The following is a 17,489-nucleotide window of genomic DNA, read 5'->3' on the forward strand; positions in this document are numbered from 1 at the left end:
ACTGAAAATAAAAGGACATTTTTTACATAACCACAATGCCATTATCACAGTCAACCAAACTGAAAAAAATGTCTTGGGATCATCTAATATCCATATGACCAAATCTTAGACTGAAACAGAATCTTTAAGGGAGGAAATTGATTAGCTTATGAGTTAGGACATTTAATTTCCCATAGGTCAATGACCAAAAACAGAAAACAGCAACTAAAAACACTAGAGATCATGAAGATATGATATTAAACAGCCCCTAGTGAAATGTACAGATGTTAGTTTTTTGTTAGATTCCAAATCTCTTTTAATTAAAAATCTCACAAATTGGAGAAGTATAATAATATGCAAGAATAACTAACATCTCCTACTAGGAACTGTTGTTTCTCCAACTAATCTCTGGAATTTGTTTGGTGGCCAGCTGACTGCCAGACACACAGCTGATGCTCGATAAACTTTTGTTGAAAAATAATTGTTTCCAGACCCTAATATATAATTATATAAATGTTTTAATAGTGTATAATGTTTCTTAATGAAAACATCTCTAGCCAGAGAAAACTTCTGGGTTAAGAAAATAGAAAACGGCCGGGTGCAGTGGCTGACGCCTGTAGTCCCAGCACTTTGGCAGGCTGAGGCGGGTGGATCACGAGGTCAGGAATTCGAGACCAGCCTGGCCAACATAGTGAAACCCCACCTCTACATACAAAAATTCGCTGAGCATGGTGGCGGGCACCTGTAATCCCAGCTACTCAGGAGCCTGAGGAAGGAGAATCGCTTGAACCCGGGAGGTGGAGGTTGCAGTGAGCCGAGATTGCACCATCGCACTCTAGCCTGGGCCACAGAGCAAGACTCCATCTCAAAAAAAAAAAAAGGAAAAGAAAATAGAAAACATAAAACATCTAACATGCCAAATTAAGAAGTCAATATTCTTGGTCATCTGTCTATCCTGATGCCACAGTTCTACTGCTGAAAGAAAAACTGCATTCCAAAACGCATAGCCACTGGGACCAGCAATGACAGGAGTTTAAAAAACCTAGCTAAACACTTTCCTCTACAGCTCTGGAACAAAAAGAGAAGCAACTGGGCTTCCCATTTTGTATTTCCAGGGCCTTCTAAGAAAGGCTGCTCTTCTAACCCCCTAGCCTGGAGTACAGCAAAAGCGAACAGTGCAAGCATCCTACCCTACAGTACAAGCAGCTGGATCAAAAATCAACAGACACAGAATCACAGAATATAGTAGTAGAAAGGGGCTTTATTTCATCTAGCTTCAATCACCCTTTCCTCTTCTCTTTCCCTAGAAAACAGGGGAATGTGGAGAGCCAAGGGTACAAAAGCAAGGAGGTCATAATTCATGCAAGAAAATAGTTGAGGATAAAGGCAAACCAGAAAAAACAGGAAAAAAGAAAGATTTACTTCACTGTAAGTATGAAATACAATTAAGAAAAAAGAATGAGACAATAATTATAGGCTAAACCTTAATCAACTTACTTAATGGGATATTATCTGCACTTAGTCCACCACATAGGAAAAGTTTATCATCAGCTATAGGTGTCAAAGTATGCCATGACCGATGTTTCGGGCATTCTCCATTAATAGTAATCCTGTGGCAAGGAGAAAAAAAAGTCTAGGTACTATATTAATCAAAATAAAAGGTTTTTAATCATCTTAGATCTTAAAAAAAATCTGCCCTCACTGCTCCAAAAAACTTTTACTAGTCCCACCTACATGAATATTTGAAAAACATTATTAAATTCTTAGATGAATTTTAAAAATCTTTCCATTTAATGACCATTCCACCCGGCTACACAGTGAAAATAAAAGTCAATTCTCAGCCGGATGCAGTGGCTCATGCCTGTAATTCCAACACTTTGGGAGGTCAAGGCGGGTGGATTGCCTGAGCTCAGGAGTTCGAGACCAGACTGGGCAGCACGGTGAAACCCCGTCTCTACTAAAATACAAAAAATTAGCTGGGCCTTGTGGCATGTGCCTGTAGTCCCAGCTACTCAGGAGGCTGAGGCAGGAGAATTGCTTGAACCCGGGATGTGGAGGTTGCAGTGAGCCAAGATTGCACCACTGCACTCCAGCCTGGGTGACAGAGTGAGACTGCTTCTCCAAGAAAAAATTAAAAAAGTCAATTCTCTGTTAATGCACAATGCATACTCAGCATCATTCTTATTGGTTAATCAGCTGCTTCCTTAGTTTTTCAACACAATTTTTTTCACGTCTGTAACTTTTTACTGTTGTTTCATAGTTAATTTTGTGTTTTTGGCTGATTTCCCCAAGGATATTACGGGTTTTTGTATTGTTGTTTTTACTTTGATCTACTTCTAGAATTTCCCAAAACATTATCTTCCTCTGAAAATGCTAGCTATTCTAACTTCAAAATAAAAGCATGAAAGCCATTCCAGATCCAGGGTAAACCTCTAAGGATTTCTCAAAAAAATTAAAATAAAAACAATGCCAGGCACAGTGGCTCACTTCTGTAATCCCAGCACTTTGGGAGGCCAAGGCAGGAGGATTGCTCAAACCCAGGAGTTGAACAGACCATCCTGGGGAAAATAGAGACACTGTCTCTTAAAACAAAATAGAACAACAAGAATAATCATAATAATAAAATGGACATTTAAAAGAGATGGGGCATGAAAAATAAATACATAAGCAAGTGCCTGTAATCCCAGCTACTAGGGAGGCTGAGGCAGGAGAATCACTTGAACCTGGGAGGTGGAGGTTGCAGTGAGCCAAGGTCGCGCCATTGCATTCCAGCTGGGGCAACAAGAGCGAAACTCCATCTCCAAAAAAAATAAATAAATAAAATAAAATAAAAAAGCATAAGTTAGAAGCAAAAGAACTTAATTTAGGAGGTGAGAAGATACCATTCTTCCACAGTCTGGAATGTTCCAGAATATCACAGGCCATTTTTGGAAGATACAATTTGTTTTTTACAAAATGAAAATATTTTTACTGTTTGTGTTGATTATAAGAAACTTTTTTTTTTTTTGAGGCGGAGTTTTGCTCGTTTCCCAAGCTGGAGTGCAATGGCGTGATCTCAGCTCACTGCAACCTCCGCCTCCCAGGTACAAGCAATTCTCCTGTCTCAGCCTCCCAAGTAGCTCGGTTTACAAGCATGCACCAATACGCCTGGCTCATTGTTTTGTATTTAGTAGAGACAGGGTTTCACCATGTTAGTCAGGCCGGTTAAGAACTCCTGACCTCAGGTGATCCACTGGCCTCGGCCTCCCAAAGTACTGGGATTACAGGCATGTACCACTGCACCTGCCTGGTTTTATTTTTATTATTATTTTTTGAGACAGAGTTTCCCTCTTGTTGCCCAGGCTGGAGTGCAGTGGCATGATCTTGGCTCACTGCAACCTCCACCTCCCGGGTTCAAGCGATTCTCCTGCCTCAGCCTCCTGAGTAGCTGGGATTATAGGCGTCCACCACCGCTCCTTGCTTTTTTTGTATTTTTTAGTAGAGCCAGGGTTTCACCATGTTGGCCAGGCTGGTCTCAAACTCCTGACCTCAGGTGATCCACCCACCTTGGCTTCCCAAAGTGCTGGGATTACAGGTGTGAGCCACTGCACCCGGCCTAGATTGAACATCTTTTAAAAATAATTTTTACCTATTATTATTTATTCTGTGAGTTGTTCATGCATGTTCTTTGTCCACTTTTCTATTGGATTATTTGTCTTTTTTTAACCGATTTACTGAGTTCTTGTGGATCTTTGCCCTGACATCTCTCTGTTAAAAATATTGCAAATATCAGCTGGGCATGGTGGCTCACACCTGTAATCCCAGCACTTTGGGAGGCCGAGGCGGGCAGATCACAAGGTCAAGAGATCGAGACCATCCTGGCCAACATGGTGAAATCTCGTCTCTACTAAAAATACAAAAATTAGCTGGGCATGGTGGTGCGCGCCTGTAGTCCCAGCTACTCCGGAGGCTGAGGCAGGAGAATTGCTTGAACCCGGAAGGCAGAGGTTGCAGTGAGCTGAGATCATGCTACTGCACTCCAGCCTGGTGACAGAGCAAGACTCTGTCTCAAAAAAAAAAAAAGCTGCAAATATTGTTTCCAGTTTTTTGTTTGCATTTTACAATTTGCCATTTAATTTTTTGTGGTACATTTTTCTATAGAGAAATATTTAATTTTTAAGTGGTCTTATCGATCAGTCTTTTCATTTATGAATTTTGAGTTCATATCATCCTTTTTTTTTTTTTTTGAGACGGAGTCTCGCTCTGTCCCAGGCTGGAGTGCAGTGGCGTGATCTTGGCTCACTGCAAGCTCCGCCTCCCGGGTTCACGCCATTCTCCTGCCTCAGCCCCCTGAGTAGCTGGGACTACAGGCGCCCACCACCACGCCCGGCTAATTTTTTTTTTGAATTTTTAGTAGAGACGGGGTTTCACCATGTTAGACAGGATGGTCTCGATCTCCTGACCTTGTGATCCGCCCGCCTCGGCCTCCCAAAGTGCTGGGATTACAGGCGTGGGCCACCGTGCCCGGCCAAGTTCATATCATCTTTACAAAGCTTTCTCCATGCCAAGATTTTAAAGATAATCTGCTATATTTTCTTCTGAGACTTTCATGGTTTTATGGTATTTAATGGTCCTTATACTTTGGAATAATATATCGCTCTGATTCCATCTCATTATACAAATTGCTAAGTTGATAGCTAAATATATTTGTTCTATTGTTAAATACATATTATGAGCTACAAATAAAATCTGACTTTACTCTATTACCTGTTCACCTGAGATGACCCCATTCAACCACTTCTTCATTTCTTCTACTGATCAATCCTCAAAAAATACTTAGTATAAAACCAGTACTTTTATATAATTTCAAATGTTAGTATTTTCATGTTTTATCTTGTTTGGTTAAGGAACAAACTCTATTTAAATCTATATAGTCCTTGCTTAGACATATAATCTGAAGGAAAAAAATACCAGTTCAGTTTTAAAGACCCACATTTGGATTATGGACACATACAGACACACACCCATGCCTATAGATTAAAACGTACTTAAGACTTCAAACTTACCTTCCAGACCAAGTCCAGGTGTCTAGGTTTAGATAGTGCAAATCATTCATCCTAGTTTGCTAAAAGAAAAGTGTGTTACGTTGGTAAGTATTTCACATCTTTTATCAGCTAAAATTTTTCTTTTAAAGTAAGTTCAGATTAAAAATAGACTATATTTTACTTCACATGAGAAGTTTAAATATTGGAAAACGATGCTAAGCATTAATAAGACTGACACAGAGCTCCCAAATCAATGTGTCAAAGGGGAAAGGAAGAAATAGGTTTAAATTCACAGGCTTTAGATGACAAGAAATTAATTTTTTCTGATACTGCACTGAAAGATTCTCCTCATTAAAATATGATTTATAATCATCTATGATTGTTCACGTATGGTCTGTTTACAAATTAGAAGATAAATAAAAGTTAGTATGGAATGCCATTTTAATCTCTAGATTACATGAATGTTCAATTATTCCACAAAATCAGAGGACAAATTTTTATAAGGAGCATTGCACATAAAAATACCATTTCCATTAAAAACACTAACCAGAACACGTCCGCCAAAGATATAACCCTTGTTTCCAAGAACTGCACACGTATGCGCGGCTCGTGGCTGTGGTGGAACTCCACCCTGCAAGTAGACATCAGAACAGATTGCAAAGACTTGAAATATCTGTAATAAAGTTACATTTCTATGCTCAGTATGAGAAAGTCTTAATCACTAAGTTATCATTACCTATGTAATTCAATTAAAAACGCTAATGCAAAAGTTTATTCTAAATAGTACTAATTGTAGACAAATACTATTCGTCAGAATAAATCTTATTCTCCCTGATCTTTACTTTTGAAAATGTTTTTCTTATACGTCTGACGCTATTTAGCAAAATAAGGTTTCGTGTAAATTTTTGTTTGAAATACTGTATAAAGATTTTAAAATCAAATTTTAAAATGTTCTCTCTCTCACTCTCTCCTCTCTCTTTTACACACACAGAGCTCCTATTAGAAGTGAGCGGTGCATATTGCGATTATCTCAGAAACTCTGTAAAATTACAAATGGACCCAAAACTCTTGGTGCTTCAAATTTTTTTTTTTTGAGACGGAGTCTCGCTCTGTCGCGCTGGAGTGCAGTGGCGCAATCTCGGCTCACTGCAAGCTCCGCCTCCCGGGTTCACGCCATTCTCCTGTCTCAGCCTCTCCGAGTAGCTGGGACTACAGGCGCCCGCCACCACGCCCGGCTAATTTTTTTGTAGTTTTTTTAGTAGAGACGGGGTTTCACCGTGGTCTCGATCTCCTGACCTCGTGATCCGCCCGCCTCGGCCTCCCAAAGTGCTGGGATTACAAGCGTGAGCCACCGCGCCCGGCCAGCGGATCTTTTCTTTATAGAAGTTTCACTTTTTGTTTTGAGGCAGTCTTGCTCTGTCGCCAAGGCTTGAGTGCAATGGCGTGATCTCGGCTCACCGCCACGATCTCGGCTCACTGCCACCTCCACCTCCTGGGTTTATGCGATTCTCCTGCCTCAACCTCCCCAGTAGCTGGGATTACAGGTGTGCAACACCAGGCCCGGCTAATTTTTGTATTTTTAGTAGAGATGGGGTTTCACTCTGTTGTCCAGGCTGGTCTCAAACTCCTGGCCTCAAGCGATCTGCCTGCCTCGACCTCCCAAAGTACTGGGATTACAGGCGTGAGCCATTACGCCACCCTAGAGAGGTTTTTAATTGGTGGAAAAAGTGAGTATCATGGGTAGATGAATGAATAAGATTTGAGGGAAGAATTTTCTGCATAATTTCCATATTTTCATGGGGGATGCCTTTATGTATGTATTTTAATTTCAAGTTCTGAAAGAACCTGACATTTTCAGCTCACTGGCTACTCAAAGTGGGAATAGGAAATTAAAGCTCTGCATCCAATATCATAACTTCCTAAACTTTTCAGGCTTATTTGAATAACTGTGCTGAGGTCAACTTGGTAAGAAATAATTCAGATATTACCTATATAACACTTAAATGAGAACCATTTAAGAATTTTGGTTCCCAGCCCTTCCAGCAAAACAAAATTTTTATTATTATCCCAGGCTTGATCTTAAATTTTGAAGAATTCTTCTACTATATAGAAGAGAATAGAAGAGCACTGGAAATCTGAAATTTATTGCCTGGAAAAGAGGATCCAGAGAATGACCAAACTCTAACACTTACTATTTTGCATAGACCTTCCCATCATTTCCATGAACAGAAGCTGGACTGTAAGGAATTCTGGTCATATATGTGTATTAGTAGACACATATGTAACTGCACATATATGACCTGCTTAGCATTCCACTCTTCAATTCTGGTAAGCTTATCAGTCACAATACCCTGCTGTTCCTAGCAATGAACATGTGACTCAAGACTGGCCAATCATCCCTTTGGCATCAGGAATTGCTGTAAAGAGTAGGAACATGCCCAAGTAGAGGCAGAGTCCTTTTCTTTTCTTTTTTTTTTTTTTTTTTGTAGAGACGGAGTCTCGTTCTGTTGCCCAGGCTAGAGTGCAGTGGCGCAATCTCTGCTCACTGCAACCTCCGCCTCCCAGGTTCAAGCAATTCTCCTGCCTCAGCCTCCCGAGTAGCTGGGACTACAGGCGCATGCTGCCACGCCTAGCTAATTTATTTTGTATTTTTAGTAGAGACAGGGTTTCACCGTGTTGCCAAGAAGTTGCTCGAACTTCTTTTTTTTTTTTTTTTTTTTTGGGACGGAGTCTCGCTCTGTCGCCCAGACTGGAGTGCAGTGGCGCGATCTCGGCTCACTGCAAGCTCCGCCTCCTGGGTTCACGCCATTCTCCTGCCTCAGCCTCTCCGAGTAGCTGGGACTACAGGCGCCCGCCACCACGCCCGGCTAATTTTTTTGTATTTTTAGTAGAGACGGGGTTTCACCGTGGTCTCGATCTCCTGACCTCATGATCCGCCCGCCTCGGCCTCCCAAAGTGCTGGGATTACAAGCGTGAGTTGCTCGAACTTCTGAGCTCAGGCAATCTGCCCGCCTCGGCCTCCCAAAGTGCTAGGATTATAGGCGTGAGCCACCAAGCCCAGCCCTTTTCTAAGACTAATATATAGACGTTGAGAGAGTACAATACGAATAACTGTGTGTGTATCCAGGACCATATTCCCTCCTAAACGAGCCAGTGTGTCTGCCACAGACGGAATGAAACAAGCACACAAAGAGAAGCAGAGAAAAGCAGACAGAAAGACAGAAAGTACTGTGAGGATGCTGAGTAACCTGCTCTGGTTCCTGAGGCCATGGTCCCTGCGGCTCTTCCTTCTACTTTGTGTGCCATTCCAATATGCTTTCCAGCTATGTGAGAATTCATTATTGCTTAAACTACTTTGAATTTGTGTTTGGTCACTAAGAAATGAAAGAATGCTGATAATGTATTTTTTGTCATGCCATGATTGCATGTACCTCTGAATTCAAGGGTATATAAAACATGGGCTTTGTTATAAAAGGATTTTTAAAAATAGGCCTTTATTAAATCAGGGCATGACACTCGTGGGTGAAGAATGATGATGGCACCTCATTAAAAGACTTTTTTCTAGAAAACCTTAGCTGACAAGGAGAAGAATATGCATTTTTTTTATTGTATTTATTTATTTTGAGAGATGGGGTTTCACTATGTTGCCCAGGCTAGAATGCAGTGGAGTGCAGTGGCTATTCACAGGTGTGATTGTAGCACACTACAGCCTTGAACTCCTGGACTCAAGTGATCCTCCTGCCTCAGTCTCCTGAGTAGTTGGGACTACAAGTGCCATCTACGGTTCTGATGTTTTTCTTAATGCTATTAATAAAAGTACTCAAGAGAACTACTTGGTATGTGATTACAAACCTAATTACAAAAATCCAATAACAGGCCGGGTGTGGTGACCTATAATGCCTGTAATCCAGGCACTTTGCAAGGCTGAGGTGGGCAGATCACTTGAGGTCAGGAGTTCGAGACCAGCATGGCCAACATGGCAAAACTCCGTCTCTACTAAAAATACAAAAATTAGCCAGGCATGGTGGTCCGCGCCTGTAGTCCCAGCTAGTCAGGAGGCTGAGGCAGGAGAACCACTCGACCCAGGAGGTGGAGGATGCAGTGAGCTGAGATTGTGCCACTGTACTCCAGCCTGGGCAACAGAGCAAGACTTTGTCTCAAAAACACACACACACACAAAAACCCCCAAAATCCACAGTAAAAAAATTGATTTTTAAATACAAATATATAAAGATGACTTTTTACAACACTTACTTTAATTTCTGGTTGAAACCAAGTCTGTGACTTTGTGTCAAATATATGGACATCATTATGCCATCCCCAGAATATCTGCTCTTCCTAAAAGAGAAGTGTTTTAAATTCTCAAAGCTTTAATAATTTTTACATTATTATTACAGTTTTATCACATATTTACTGGTAAAATAATAGACACCTTACAAAAATAAGAGTCAAGTGTTACCATAGTCACAAAGCCAATGGATACACGGGTACCTCCCAACGCGTGGTCCCCAGACCAGTAGCAGCACCACCTGGCAACTTTTCTTCTCATAGTATTGTTTGCAGTGAATCATAATTTTATTTGTTGACAATCTTTATATTTTCTCAAAGGATTATCTTTTTTAAAATTGCAGAGGGTGGAATGATGTTTACATTTTTAAGTCTGTTTTCCTCAAGTACATGCTCAGAACTCCTCATTTTTGCCGTAATAAACTTTAGAGGGTGGGTCATGGTTCCTGTTTCCAAAAACTTCCAATCACTTCTACTTCACCAAGCAATTTGTTCTTATAGATTAAACTTATGACCACTCCCTTCTTTATCTCCTAAGATATAAAATTCTTGGTCAGCAAGGCAAAGACTTAGCAGCTACACCATATTTAGCAACTCCCAGGGTGCTGAAATCCTCTATCACTACTCTAGATGATCTCTGTGCCAGTTTTATATTGTGTGTCAGAAAGACATCATTTTTTTTTTTTTGTCAGGCCTTGTTAAGCAAGTAAAATAAGCTAAACAATTTACTTAGTTTAGACTCTATTTTTAAATTTTATTTAAATTGAAATAGGGTCTCGCCATGTTACCCAGGCTGGTCTCAAACTCCTTGGTACAAGTGATCCTTCTGCCTCAGCCTCCCTAGTAGCTGGGATTATAGAAATGTGCCACCACACCCAGCTCATTTAGAGTCTAAATGAAAAACAAACCCATTTGTGTTCCAGAAACTTCAGGACATGATAATTAGCTTAGTAACTGTATTGTAGGAGAAAAAAATTGAGTTATTTCACTGATGAATAAAAATAACTAGATATAAATAGAAGTTATATTCCTGAAAATTCTCAGCAATAGTTTAAGTAGCAAAGCTTTAATGATATATCATTTTTAAAACTCAAAAACAACATAGAAACATGGGGAATTTTCAATAATATCCATATACAAAGCAATATACATGAAATGTGTGTGTATAGATATACACACACATATATATGTATATATTTATTTACACTAATGTAGAATAATATACGCTAGTAGAAGGTAAAACTAATAAGACTGCATCTTGGTGGTAGGATCAATGGTTTTTTAAATTATCTGTTTAAAAATTTCATTTTTGTAATTCATGACTTCTTTCATTAATAATGATTTATTGTCTAATCAGTAAGAATAAGTAGAAAAATTAATATAATTACCAACTGACTCTTATCTAGAGGCCAGTCTGACCTGTGAATAATTCTAGTGGACATATCTAAAAAGAGGTGTATGTCAACAATAGCTATTGTGGTTAAATATGAACATAATTTTTCCAAGTTACGCTAAAGCTTCTACCTGTCTAACAGAAGCAGGTATCTGATTAATGATATAAGAAAAGAAATTACTCTGCCAATAGCCATGAAGGCTAATACCACTAGAGAGATACCTTTTGCCAAATGGATCCAAATGTTAAAGAGAAAAGACACATTTTTTCATAGTGTAAATTATGACAAATTGGTAGCTCCAAAAATGAGAAAGACTCGACTCATTATTTCTAAGATGTTAAGGCTATACTGAATTGGAGGAAAATGTAAACAGTGATTACTATCTTACCCAAGATGCATCATGAACATCAAAACAGTCTTGGAGTTCACTGTGTCGCCTACACCCATAACCACCAAAATATATTAGTCTGAAAAACAAATACGAAATGACACACTTTAGGAATTCTGTTTCCAGTTTGTTCATAGAAAGCTGAAAAAGAAGGCCAGGCGCGGTGGCTCACGCTTGTAATCCCAGCACTTTGGGAGGCCGAGGCGGGCGGATCACGAGGTCAGGAGATCGGGACCACGGTGAAACCCCGTCTCTACTAAAAATACAAAAAATTAGCCGGGCGTGGTAGCGGGCGCCTGTAGTCCCAGCTACTTGGAGAGGCTGAGGCAGGAGAATGGCGTGAACCTGGGTGGCGGAGCTTGCAGTGAGCCGAGATCGTGCCACTGCACTCCAGCCTGGGTGACAGAGCGAGACTCCGTCTCAAAAAAAAAAAAAAAAGCTGAAAAAGATCCTCTCACCTTAACAACCCTAACACACAATCACAGTTCAAAAAGAATACAGAGCTGAGGGAACAAAGAGACCTAAATAAACCAATTCCAGAAAGTGATGAGCTCTCAGTGGGAAAGAAGAGACCCATAGCTGCTTTCATCCCTTGTGTAACAGCAAGAGGAAGAATCCAGCACATACAGGGCTTGTAAGAAGAAACTACCCAAATTTTTAACAGCTACATTTATATTAGCATGGCAAATTAGATTTTTTTTTATTTATTTTTTTGAGACACGGTTTCCCTCTGTCACCCAGGCTGGAGTGCAGTGGCATGAACACGATCTCGGCTCACTGCAACCTCCACCTCCCAGGCTCAAGCAGTCCTCCTGCCTCAGACCTCTGAGTAGCTGTGACTACAGGTGCGTGCCACCATGCCTAGCTAATTTTTGTATTTTTGTAGAGATGGGGTTTTACCATATTGCCCAAGCTGGTCTTGAACTCTTGGGGTCAAGTTATCCTCCTACCCTGACCTCCCAAAGTGCTGGGATTACAGGCATGATATGGTTTGGCTGTGTCCCTACCCAAATTTCATCTTGAATTCCCATGTGCTGTGGGAGGGATCCAATGAGAGGTAATTAAATCATGGGGACAGGTGTTTCCCTGACCTCATGATAGTGAGTAAGTGTCATGAGATCTGATGGTTTTCTTTTTTCTTTTTTTTTTGAGACAGAGTCTCTCACTCTTGTCGCCCAGGCTGGAATGCAGTGGCGTGATCTCTGCTGAAGGCAATCTCTGCCTCCCGGGTTCAAGCGAATCTCCTGCCTCAGCCTCCTGAGTAGCTGGGATTAGAGGCGTCTGCCATCACACCTGGCTAATTTTTGTATTCTTAGTAGAGACAGGGTTTCACCATGTTGGCCAGGCTGGTCTCGGACTCCTGACCTCAAGTGATCTGCCCACCTCGGCCTCCCAAAATGCTGGGATTACAGGCGTGAGCCACTGCGCCCGCTGATATGACGGTTTTCAAAAGGGGAGTTTCCCTCCACAAGCTCTCTTCTCTTATCTGCCACCATGTGAGACTTGCCTTTCACTTTCTGCCATAATTGTGAGGCCTCCCCAGCCACATGGAACTGTAAGTCCAATAAACCTCTTTCTCTTGTAAATTGCCCAGTCTTGCGTATGTCATTATCAGCAGTGTGAAAAAGGCCTAATACAAGGCTTGAGCCATGGCGCCTGGCCCCAAATTAGCATCTTAAGAAACCCGGCCTCAAAGACTTGGAATCAACCCAAATGTCCATCAATGATAGACTAAATTAAGAAAATGTGGCACATATACACCATGGAATACTATGCAGCCATAAAAAAAGATGAGTTCATGTCTTTTGTAGGGACATGGATGAAGCTGGAAACCATCCTTCTCAGCAAACTATCGCAGGGACAAAAAAACAAACACTGCATGTTCTTACTCATAGGTGGGAATTGAACAACGAGAACACTTGGACACAGGAAGGGGAATATCACACACCGGGGCCTGTCGTGGGGTGGCAGATAGCCTTAGGAGATATACCTAATGTAAATGACGAGTTAATGGGTGCAGCACACCAACATGGCACATGTATACATATGTAACAAACCTGCACGTTGGGCACATGTACCCTAGAACTTAAAGTATAATAATAACAACAAAAAAAGAAAACCCAGTAGAGGGAATTTAACCTACTCCTTAACTCTTTCGCATAATCTGCAGGGAGGGATCAGGGTCAGTCACCAACAGCTGGAGGCAGAGGAGAGCTGAGAAAATCCCCTTTAGGCAATCTGAGTTTTGGACTACTAAAGTTTGGGATGCAAACAGGAGATCTGAAAGAAACACCTCAGGGGCATGCCAAACTTTTACACCGTGTAGAGTACCTGCCCTCCAAAGGCCAGGGGAGGAGATGCAAGGCTGAAAGAGGTCTTCGAGGGTGCAGAAAGCATAAAGTGGGATCAGAGAGCAAAGAGAACTCCCTTGTGGCCAACGACCTACCAATTGGACTATAAAACACAGAGAGATCTCCCACAGTTCTGAGAGGTAGGAACGCAGCCGTGAAGCACAGCTGCAAATCTCTAGTAAATCTCAGTGCTCAAATAAGGGGCCCTAGTAAAGGAAAGTACTGTCCCAAAACATTTGAAGCCAGAGGTAAAACTCAATCAAACTAAAGCTACAACAAAGCCCAAATACAAATCACCTACAAATTAGACTGACTCAACTCTTACTCTAGCAACCTAAAAAAAGAAGAAAGGGCATGTCCCTTTCTGAAGATAAATATAATTTATTCCAATCTTTACTGTTCTTTCAGACAGAAGATCTGGCATATAATTTAAAAACTACAGGGAGGCTGAGGCAGACAGATTGCTTGAGGGCAGGAGTTTGAGATCAGCCTGGGCAACATAAGGAGACCTGTCTCTACAAGAAATAAAATTTAAAAAAAAAGGAAAGAAAGGTGTGGCGGTGCATACCTGTAGTCTCAGCTACTCAGGTGGCTGAGGTGGGAAGATTGCCTGAACTCAGAGTTCAAGGTTGTACTGAGTTATGATCACACCACTGCACTCCAGCCTGAGTGAGAGTGAGACCTTGTCTCAAAAAAATTAAAATTACAAAATACACAAAAAGGCACAAAAAAGTGGCCCACGATGATGAGAGAAAAGACTCAATATAAATAGACTCAGAGGTGGTCTAGATAATGGAATTATCAGAAAAGGCCTTTAAAAAAAACTATGATGAGGATACTAATAGCAGAAAGATATGGACAACATGCAGGAATAAATGGGTAATTTCAGCAAAGAGATAGAACCATAAAAAAGAACAAAATGGAAATGCTAAAAATAGAAAATAAGATGTCAGAACTAAGGAATTCATTATATAGGTTAAACAGCAAACTTTTAGAAAAAATTTCCTTCCTGGAACTTGGTAATTAACAGCAAACTTGACACGGCAATGGAAAACATCAGTAAACTTGAAGACAAGTCAATAGATTCATAAAAAATATCCAAATTAAAACACAAAGAAAAGGAAAGAATGGGAAGAAAAGAAACAGGTAGCCAAAGCTTTGTGGAACAGTATCAAAATGGCCTAACATGCATGTAATGGGAGTCACAGAAGGGGAGACAAAGAAATATGGAGAAGAAATACTTGATAATATAATTACTAAGAAACTGATGGAAGCTATCAACCTACAAACCCAAGAAGCTCAGCACACTCCAAGTAAGATAAATACAAAGGAACTACACCAATGCATATTTAATCAAATTATTTAAGAGCAAAAATATAGAAGAGATAAAGAAAAAAAAAGACACAGAGAAACAAAAACACAAATGAGAGTAAATTTGTCACAAAAAAGATGGAGGCCAGACTGGGCACAGTGGGTCACACCTGCAATACCAGCAATGTGGTAGGCTGAGGCAGGAGGACTGCTTGAACCCAGGAGTTTCAGGTCAGCCTGGGCAACATAGTGAGATCCCCATCCCTACAAAAAAATTAAAAAAGGCTGAGCGCTGTGGCTCAAGCCTGTAATCCCAGCACTTAGGGAGGCCAAGGCAGTCGGATCACCTGAGGTCAGGAGTTTGAGACGAGCCTGACCAACATGGAGAAACCCCGTCTCTACTAAAAATACAAAATTAGCTGGGTTTGGTGGCGCATGCCTGTAATCCCAGCTACACGGGAGGCTGAGTCAGAATTGCCTGAACCCGGGAGGTGGAGGTTGTGGTGAGACAAGATTGCACCACTGCACTCCAGCCTGGGCAACAGAGCGAGACTCCGTCTCAAAAAAAAAAACCAAAAAAAAAAATGAGCTGGGTGTGGTGGCATGCACTTGTAGTCCTAGCTACTTGAGAGGAGGAAGGAGGAACGCTTGAGCCCAGGAGTTTGAGGCTGCAGTGAGCCATGACTGCATCACTGCACTTCAGCCTGGGTGGGTGATGGAGTGAGACCATCTCTATAACAAAAAAATAATAATAATAAATAAAGGAAAGAAATAAAAAGTAAGAAAGGAAGGGAAGAAAAAAGAGAAAGAAAAATGGAGGCCAAAAAGCAACGTAATAAAACCTGTAGGCTGGGTGCAGTGGCTCACGCCTGTAATCCCAGCACTTTGGGAGGCCGAGGCAGGTGGATCACGAGGTCAGGAGTTTGAGACCAGCCTGGCCGACATAGTGAAACCCTGTCTCTACAAAAAATAAAAAATAAAAATAAATTAGCCGAGCATGGTGGCACATATCTGTAGTCCCAGCTACTCAGGAGGCTGAGGCAGGAGTATCACTTGAACCCGGGAGGAAGAGGTTGTGGTGAGCTGCGATCTCATCACTGCACTTCACCCTGGACAACAGAGTGAGACTGTCTCAAAAAATATATATAAATAAATAAAAATAAATAAATAAATAAATAAAACCTGTAAAGTGCTGAAAGAAAAAAAATCCTGTCAACCCAAATGGTCAAAGAAATCATAACGGAAATTAGAAATTATCTTGAGATAAACGAAAATAAAAACATAACAAAACTTACGAGATGCAGCGAAGGCAGGGCTCAGAGGGAAATTTATAGCTGTAAATGCCTACATTAAAAATAAAATCTCAAATCCATAACATAACTGTACAAGTTAAGGAATTAGACAAGAACAAGCTAAACTTAATAGAGGGCAGAAGGAAGAAAATGATAAAGGTTGGAGACAAGATAAAAGAATGAATAGAAAAACAATCAAGAAAAACAACAGGCTGGGTGGGGTGGCTCATGGCTGTAATCCCAGCACTTTTGGGAGGTCAAGGCAGGCTGATCACTTGAGGTTAGGAGTTCGAGACCAGTTTGGCCAACATGGTGAAACCCTGTCTCTACTAAAAATACAAAAAAATTAGGTAGGTGTGGTGGCAGGCAGCTGTAATCCCAGCTACTTGGGAGGCTGAGGCAGGAGAATCGCTTGAACCCAGGAGGCAGTGAGCTACGATCGCGCCACTGCACTCCAACCTGGGCAACAAAGTGAACAGACTGAGACTACGACTCAAAAAAAAAAAAGAAAGAAAGAAAGACGACAAAACAAAAGTTGATTCTTTGAAAAGATCAACAAAATTGACAAATGCTTAGACAGCTGCACTAAGAAAAAAGAGAGCAGATTCAAATTACTAAAATCAGAAGTGAGGAAGAAATATTACTACTGATACTACAGAATAAAAAGGATGACAAAAGAATACTATGCTGGGCATGCTGGTTCACACCTGTAATCCCAGCACTTTGGGAGGTGGAGGTAGGCAGATTGCCTGAGTCCAGGAGTTCAAGACCAGCCTGGCCAACATGGTGAAACCTTGTCTCTAAAAGTACAAAAAAAATTAGCTATGCATGGTGGTATGCACCTGTAGTCCCGGCTGCTTGGCAGGCTGAGGTGGGAGAGTCACCTGAGCTTAGGAGGTAGAGGCTGCAGTGAACCAAGACAGCGCCACTACACTCCTGCCTGGGCAAGGGTGAGACCCTGTCTCAAAAACAAACAAACAACAACAACAAAACCACCAGAATACCATGAAGAAGGGTGTATCAACAAGTTGGATAACTTAGATGAAATGGAAAACTTCCCGGAAAGACCCACACCCTCAATGCTGGGCACAGAGGTTCATGCTTGTAATCCTAGCAATTTGGGAAGCTGCGGTGGAAGCATCACTTGAAGCCAAGAGTCTGAGACCAGCCTGGCAACATAATGAGACCCTATCCCTACAAATAATAAAAATCGTAGTCAGGGATGGTGGCACGTGCCTGTAGTCCCAGCTACTCAGGAGGCTGAGATGGAAGGACTGCTTGAGGGTTCCAGGAATTCAAAGCTGCAGTAAGCCATGATAGCACCACTGCACTCCAGCCTGGTTAACAGAGAAAGACCCTGACTCTTATAAAAACAAAAATAAAATATATCTCAAGAAGAAATAGAAAATCCGAATAAACCTATAACAAGTAAGACGATTGAATCAGTAATCAAAACCCTCCCA

The 17,489-nt window shown here is 41.2% G+C and overlaps 1 protein-coding gene across 2 annotated transcripts in view; it reads right to left on the reverse strand.

The window, feature by feature from the left end:
• KLHDC1 (kelch domain containing 1) overlaps positions 1-17,489 on the reverse strand; it is a 64,790-nt gene that overhangs the window by 20,707 nt on the left and 26,594 nt on the right. For both annotated transcript variants that reach the window (XR_004252706.2, XM_032179993.2), the window contains exons 5-9: positions 11,073-11,151; positions 9,258-9,341; positions 5,551-5,634; positions 5,025-5,083; positions 1,477-1,589 (exon numbers count right to left, since the gene is read on the reverse strand). Coding sequence is in view for 1 of the 2 variants with exons in the window: in XM_032179993.2 (XP_032035884.1) it covers positions 1,477-1,589; positions 5,025-5,083; positions 5,551-5,634; positions 9,258-9,341; positions 11,073-11,151 (419 nt within the window). In the remaining variant the exon portion in view is untranslated. The remainder of the gene's footprint in view (positions 1-1,476; positions 1,590-5,024; positions 5,084-5,550; positions 5,635-9,257; positions 9,342-11,072; positions 11,152-17,489) is intronic.

This window comes from Hylobates moloch, unplaced genomic scaffold (assembly GCF_009828535.3).
Source record: "Hylobates moloch isolate HMO894 unplaced genomic scaffold, HMol_V3 SCAFFOLD_16, whole genome shotgun sequence".
Classification (NCBI taxonomy): Eukaryota; Metazoa; Chordata; class Mammalia; order Primates; family Hylobatidae; genus Hylobates; species Hylobates moloch.